We start from the raw sequence: 7500 nt of genomic DNA, 5'->3' as shown, positions 1-7500 counted from the left end.
GTGCTTTTGTCGTTATATGCGGTACGTTCTTCATTATGAGGTGATGATTCCCCGGGGTCTGGGTAGGAGCTTGTGAAAAATCCACAATGCAATGGGCACTGATATGGAGGATCCGCCATGTTCAATTGGTTTTTTTAGCGTGCGAATTTTAATACATTCTCGGTCATGGATTCAGTTTTACACCAGTTAAGCTTGGGAACCCTCTCAGAAAGCTTTTTAAATGAAAGGATAGACCCAGGAGTAGCATTGTCTATGTCAGATAGCGCTTTGGCCGACCTAGGAGTGAACACGATTGGTGATCGTATTCGACTCAGAGAATTGTGCACAAAATGTCTCTAATCAAAGGAAAACAGACGAGGATGATGAAAACGCAGATGCCTCAGGCACCACTTTGAGTTGCAGAGATTCTGTCAGGCAAGAAAGGAGCCTTTTATTCCAACCAAGCGGCACTGCTGGAAGAAGTGGTAGCTCTGGAAGGGGGAAAAAGAGGAAGAACTCATGTCCGCAAAGGACATGGACTGTACAGTTTGTGTGCCTTTCATCTCGCTTCGCGGAAAAAAACCCGACTACAACGGAGAAAAACATGCTTCTTCAAGCAGGTTTAGGGTGTAAGAAAATTAAGCTCCTTGCAGATGACACTGAGGAAGATGTGTTGAATAAACTGACAAGTGATGCCAAAGATGAGTTTGGAAATACAGTGGGCTTCCCTCAACTGCGTACATGCGGCGGGTGTGAAATGTTGCAGTGCTTGGCCAACTGCAGAGACTTATCTGTCATTGGCACTTTACATACAGCATCCAGTCTACAGTATTCTCAAACAACCCGTCAGATTCCTTTACAGCAAGATTCCATGGTAGTTACAACTCAGCCTGCCAATCATGTCACTCCCCAAAACATTCAAGCTACCAATCAGCAGCTGGGAGTAGAAGTAGATGATGCCAGAAGGAGTAATTGGAATCTTGAGGATATTGTAGAGCAAATTGCTATCAAATGTGCAGGCAGTGGAAATCCTGTACAGATGCTTCAGTGTTTACAGGACTCTGTTATTGTTGGAAGGGCTCTGGAAATTGTTAATGTTTCCGAAAGTTTGGAGAGAGATGTCAACTTTATTCTTGTCAACAGGTACAATCTGCTGGAAACAGCCTTTGATGAAATTCAACTGATTGAGAATCCTCGACTAACTTTACAAGTTCAGTTCTATGGTGAGGTAAGTAACTCACAGTGACTTAATTGTTTATCAGATAAAGAAGAATAATCCCAAGAACAACAACAACAACAAACATGGATCTGGGTAGATGGTCCATGATAGACTATCTTTTTATGTTTTCAGTTTTCTGAATTATTGTTTGTTTTTGAGATGCCTTGTATAATTGCAAGCATATTCAGGGTTCTCCCTTGTGTTAAACGTTAAACACAACGGGTAAAAGAGCTCTTCAAACTTGTTAAGCTTTTTTTTTTTTTTTTTTTTTTTTACCTGTTGATTTTTCTTGAACTGATATTACAAAGTCAAAGCTGATCATCTATCCTTTTGCCCTTGTAGCTCATTTTGTTTTTTTATGTGTACTACCGCTAAATTAAGCAGAAAGGCTGGTATTTTGATGGGCCCCTCTTTAAATAATTGCACAGTGTAAAATTCTTAATAATAATACCTAGTGCCAAACATTTTTTTTTTGCAGTTATTTTCTTAGAACTGATAGAGTTGTTTTTTTTTTGTCAGATGGCTGAGGGCCTTGGTGGCCCAAGGAAAGAGTTCTTTGACCTCATATTGCATGAGATAAAAGAGAAATATTTTGATCACGGCCTCCGGTGGGACTTTGAGAAAGACTATGAGACTGTGGGACTTGTAATGGGTAATAACAGTTAACTACTGCCTCATAATTTTCCTGATCATTTGTGAAATAATTTACCTGTACAATTAATTAAAATCTTCTTTTATTTACCTCACTGGACTTTTCTTTTCAAGATACTTTGCGAACTGGAAAAGAATTGGCTTTTTTTTCAACATTAATAATCAACATTAACAATCAACAGATTCAGTGCAGTAACAATTTGCCTTTGGAACAAATGAAGGGGTGCCTAGGAATAAGGAGTAAAGCAACGTTTGATCAATAGCTACATTCTTTTTCCATCCTCTCTATATTATTCTCCTTCTATTTTGTCACGTAAATGCCTTAACAGGGGGTGTTCTTCCAAATGTAAACCATAATTAAATTATGTTTTGGCTTCCATTTATGCAAAGTTACATTTTAACTTTTTGAAGGAGTCATTAAAATGGTGTGACAATCCCAAACCCTCAAATGATCTTGCTTTTATGACACATTTGCTTGCAACAGGGATGAGCATCCTTCAAAATGGAAAAATTCCAAGATTTTTGGAGGAGGAAGTTCTCCAGGAGACTTTCTCAGGTGCAGCACCATCCCCTTGCATTGCATACTTGAGGAAAGGACTATCCAAACTGGGAATATACCAGGTAGAAAAATAACCTGCTATGAGTATATACAATTACTTTATTTTGGAGAAAAGAACTTCCGTTACAGTGTGTCATGCAATACTTTATTTTGGAGAAAAGAACTTCCGTTACAGTGTGTAGCTAGAATGTTTGCATACATTCTTCTAATCAGTATGAACGAATTCATGATTCATTAGAGATTATTACATAATTATATGAGCCAGGACAATGGTCCTAAGTACTGTGAAAAGAGCTACATGTATTTTCAGAGATCAAGTGTTCAGTGTAACTTCTACATACAATCATCTTTGTTAGGCTGGTCAGGGAAATTTCAGTTGGAAGGAAAACTGGCAATTAGTTTTTTAACCTTTTACAGATTTGGTTAATATTGTAGTTTCGGCATTATTTTCTCAGAGGCACAAGACAAGATTTTGGTTGACCTAACCCTATTAACATATTTTTTTTTGTTAGCTTGGAAGTCGTATGCCCACATTTCTTCACCTGCTAACATACCCAAACCCAGCTAACATACTCACCTTAAGAAAACTAACAATGTTGTTGACACCATCATTTTCTCCAGAGGGATCAAACAGGAAAAAAAATGAAACTGAACTCTATTCATTGTTTGTCAAATATCTGAGGGAAGTGGCAAGTAAGTTTCACAACAACATATACATGTATACCGGGTGCAGTCAGTCTACATTTACATTTATTGGCAACCTAAAAAATATTACTAAGAATGATCTTTCAACAATGGCAGTTTCTACAACAAGTTGCAAATATAGTGGACACACTTCACCTTCTTGGAGCATTATCAATGTACCTATTAACTCTCACACTGCAGCCCCCCTCCCCCCCTTATCAGTGTTGCTAGCAAGACAAACAATTGTTGAAAACTTAAACAGTCAACATTGAAAGGGGGAGAGGGGAGGGGAAGTGGGAAGGTTTAAATTCTAGATACGGCAAGTATTGGAAGCTAGAAAAGGTGTTTTTTAATGAAAGTGTCTCAACAATTTTGCAACTTGTTGTAGCTTCTTTCCTCCATAATGAGTACCTCATACAATGAACATGAAAATATAACTTCCCATAGCTACCCAAAACCCAGTTCCTCTAGAGGGCCAGATATATGCTGTACCTTCTGCATAAAACTACCATTTTTCCATGATGCTGGTTGTTCTCCATAAATGGAACAGTGTATTAAAACAGTTTTCACAAATTTGTCTGTTTTTCTGTGTTATTTAGCATTGTTGAATAATACCCATCAACAACACCGTGTATGTTCATTGCAGGCGGGAGAAGAGGAGGAGTGACCCTAGGCCATGTGCTGAGGTTCGTAACAGGCGCAGATGAAGAGCCAGTCTCAGGCTTCAAGATGCATCCTTCAATAGAGTTTTGTGAGAACTCGCTCTTTTTTCCAACATCCAACACTTGTGTAAATAGTTTGAAGCTTGTTCGTGGATCTCTGACCACACCTCTTCCCAGTGAAGCAGAGCTTTTTGACACATTTGATGTTGCCTTTGGGTGTGCATATTTTGGAAATGTGTAGTGCTTCTAACTGTTTCAAATTTTTCTTGCTTGTTCATGTTTTACATAACTTTGATAACATTGGTAAACAGTCAGTTGTAACTCTGCTTATCCCTACTAAGAGAATTAAAAAAAAAAACACTAATTCCGCAGTGCCGCACAATTCATTAATTAGGAAAACTAACAAGATGATGGGTTCATACTGTCAAAAAACTATAAACACAAATATTATCCTCTCAAACACTGCAAGATTCAGACAGATGAGACCTGGTTAAAAAGGCAAGGCCTTGCCCCTTCCTCTGTCATTTAATAGCCCCCCAATCTCTGATGCAGCTGTCAGTTGAGTTCCATGCAAGCATTACATAACAAACAAACACCCAAAGCTAGACCAACTATGTACTTGATCCTTGCTACATGTCATTGTCAGAAGTTTTGCTTACAGGTGTAGGCTAGAGAGTGATAAAAGAAAAAAAAAAAACATAAAAGAAGTTAACAGTCTGTTGCTTCGCCTTACAGGGAAGCAAGAATTATTATGACAGCAATAATTAATGGCGCCCACTAGAATTTTCAGTAATACTTAGTGCTTGTAAATACACATCTATCCCATAGTTGGTAGAGGTCCAACTTGACGGTACTTGGTTTCTAAGGGATTCCAAACAATGATCGCTGAGTGTATGGGGCATCTCAAAAATTGGCCTGCTGTCCTCATCTCTTTCATCACGAAGGACTCCTTCAACACCATAATGTTCCACATCGATAAAGTCGTCTTCAATACAAACTGGATTCTACAGCTGGCCAGCAACCCATACACGCAGTGGAGAAGATTTCATTGTTCTTACACGGTGTCTGCACCAGGCATTTCTCCACAACTCCAACTTTTCATTAATTTTTGGCAGGAAAACATGATGAAGAGCAGTAATATGACTGTCATTGAATGGGTCTAAAATACCTTTGTCCTCCATGAAATAGAATAGTTGATAATAAAGGCCCAAAACACCCTCAAAAACATCCCGCCACAACCTTTCGATACGCTGGTTGTTAGTGCTCTTACCAGTGATCATACTAACCCTTTCTGCACCCCTTCTTGTTATCATGTAGTCAGCAACTAACACATTCTCTCGTCCTTTATCCGATCGCACCCTACTTGGGAGACCGTACATTTCCACGCCCTTTAAAAAACATTGCAACACGGTTTCAGCCTTGTTGTTGTTGTTGTTGTGACATTCTATTGCGACGGGCAGGCGACTAAATCCATCGATAACGCCAACAATAACAAAGTACCACCGTACAACCTTGTGGTTGGTGTCAATATGCCAGAGGTGGTTTGGCCCCTTTACGTTGTAGACTCGTCGATGCAGTCGTCCTTTCTTTCTTGCACTGACCCCATCATGGTCAACCCTATGTATACTGTCTCTGACTCTCATCCTCTGCACCTTAACACCTTTTTGATAAAGAATTTGCTTGATAAAGTTTTCCCCACAATAAGGAAATTCTACAGTAACTGTTTCAACTTCCGCGTCGAGGTCTTTGTCTGAAATGTCAGTGAACCGTACTCTCTGATACAGCAAGAATCGAAGATATTTCCTTGATTGTAAATCCCTCTTGTAGCAAATCACCAAGCACACCCATATAATGTAAGATGCACCGCGTATAATGAAAGAGGTTCACATAAGACAGTGTTGGCGTTCCATAAATAAGAACGTTACTCTGGTTAAAATTGTATAAGAATATGTACAATGTTTTAAAAGTCCCAACGTTTCGGTTGAACCTTCAACCTTCATCAGGGGAAAGTGAAAAAATAATTCGTAAAAAACACGTTTCTTATAGTATGCCAAATTCGAGTCTATTATTATTGAATTCTGTCCCTCAGGGCAAGATTTAGAAATTCGTGCGGCAAATGCATGCCATCATCACGATTAAGTGGATTCCTGCAATTATTAATTTCCCAAGCCTCAAGAATGCGTCAATTGCGCCAATTAGCATTTGTGCGTAGGATCTTGGACGCCTCCCAAGAGACAGTGTGACCAGAACGTAAACAATGTTCCGCTAAAGCTGACTTTTGCGAGTGTTTATGTTCCACCGCTTTCTGGTGTTCTTTAAGGCGAGTAGAAAATTTGCGTTTGGTTTCCCCGATATAACTCTTGTCACAATCTTTGCATGGAATCGAGTAGATAGCGCCACGAGTCTGATCTTTCGGTACTGGGTCTTTCGGTTTAGGAAACAAATTCCCGATGGTTTGGTGTGGTTTTTGAGCAACTATGATGACGTGATTACTCAAAATCCGTTTAATAGGCTCCGATGTGCCCTTGATGTATGGAAGAATACAGAAACCCTTTGCAGCATCCGGTGCAGTTGTTGACAGTTGTGGAGCTGGTCGTTTTGGTTTGCCAACATCAATCACAAATCGCTTTGGGTAACCATTCGCCACCAGTGCTGCTGTTACGTGCTTCATTTCCTTTGACCGTTGATCACTAGAAGATGGAATAGTTTTTGCACGATCGGTCAAAGATTTAACAACAGCCCTCTTGTGCGCAACCGGGTGATAAGAATGGAACGACAGGTATCTTTCAGTGTGGGTAGGTTTACGATAGACCTCAGTGGAAAGTCGACCGTTGTCTTGACGGCAAACAGTAACGTCCAGGAAAGATATTTTCCGATTTGTTTCCCTTTCAACCGTAAACTGGATCGATGGCTCGATATTGTTCAAATGACGCTGCAAGGTTTGCATGAGGCTAGAATTAACAGCCGCACACACATCATCCACATATCGTTTCCAAAAGCACGGCTGTTCAATGGAAGTAGACAGTGCTCGTTTCTCAAGGTTTTCCATTACGAGGTTTGCCATTACAGCTGATACAGGGGAACCCATAGCTGTTCCAAAGATTTACTGGTAATAGATGTTGTTGTACTTGAAATTTGTTGTTGACAAACAGAAATCTAACAGGTCAACAATGTCATCAACGGGAATAGTAGATCTATCCTGTAAGGTTTCAGCATTAGAGAGCACATCGGTAGCAACTTGAATAGCCAGATCCACAGGAATAGAAGTGAACAAAGAGACGACGTCAAAAGATAGCAGTTCGTCGTCTTGTTTGAGTCTGACATTTTTCATCGGTTCACAGAACTCCACGCTGTTCTTGACCGTTAAATCAGTATTACTCATTAGAGGTCTCAAGATCTGCGCCAAATGCCTCGATAGCATGTAGGTTGGAGAGTCTATAAACGATACGATAGGTCTTAAGGGATAACCAGGCTTATGAATCTTCGGTAAACCTTAAGAACGAGGAGGCAGTCCATCTGAACTGCGGAGTTTGTTGTACAAACTATCACTGATCTTGTTCTCTCGCTTAAGGTTAGCCAATTTTTCATTGAGTTTCCTTTCCGTTCGTTGTGTGGGGTCTTTATCCAGAACTTTGTAGGTTCCTTGATCGCTGAGCATTTTAAACGGATTTCGAGTAATCACGACATCATAGTTGCTCAAAAACCACACCAAACCATCGGGAATTTGTTTCCTAAACCGAAAGACC

The 7500-nt window shown here is 39.9% G+C and overlaps 2 protein-coding genes across 3 annotated transcripts; one reads left to right on the top strand and one right to left on the bottom strand.

Annotated features, from left to right (window-relative positions):
* Positions 1–118: 118 nt before the first annotated feature.
* Positions 119–5822, top strand: LOC137994665 (uncharacterized). 2 transcript variants are annotated; one of them, XM_068840273.1, is made up of 5 exons: positions 119–1207; positions 1718–1850; positions 2334–2470; positions 3030–3101; positions 3739–5822. In XM_068840273.1, exons 1-4 carry the CDS (start codon positions 584–586, stop codon positions 3087–3089), a joined length of 954 nt encoding a protein of 317 aa, XP_068696374.1. In that variant the 5' UTR covers positions 119–583; the 3' UTR covers positions 3090–3101; positions 3739–5822. The 2 variants fall into 2 exon arrangements, with proteins under 2 accessions (XP_068696374.1, XP_068696373.1); XM_068840272.1 differs by having other exon boundaries at positions 3030–5822.
* Positions 5823–5936: 114 nt separating this feature from the next.
* Positions 5937–6842, bottom strand: LOC137995474 (uncharacterized). Its single transcript, XM_068841019.1, has one exon. The coding sequence runs from the start codon at positions 6840–6842 to the stop codon at positions 5937–5939; it is 906 nt and encodes a 301-aa protein (XP_068697120.1).
* Between the last annotated feature and the right edge of the window lie 658 nt (positions 6843–7500).

This window comes from Montipora foliosa, chromosome 3 (genome assembly GCF_036669935.1).
Source record: "Montipora foliosa isolate CH-2021 chromosome 3, ASM3666993v2, whole genome shotgun sequence".
Classification (NCBI taxonomy): domain Eukaryota; kingdom Metazoa; phylum Cnidaria; class Anthozoa; order Scleractinia; family Acroporidae; genus Montipora; species Montipora foliosa.
The sequence above is the reverse complement of the archived record's forward strand: the minus strand, read 5'-3'. Positions and strand labels throughout refer to the sequence as shown.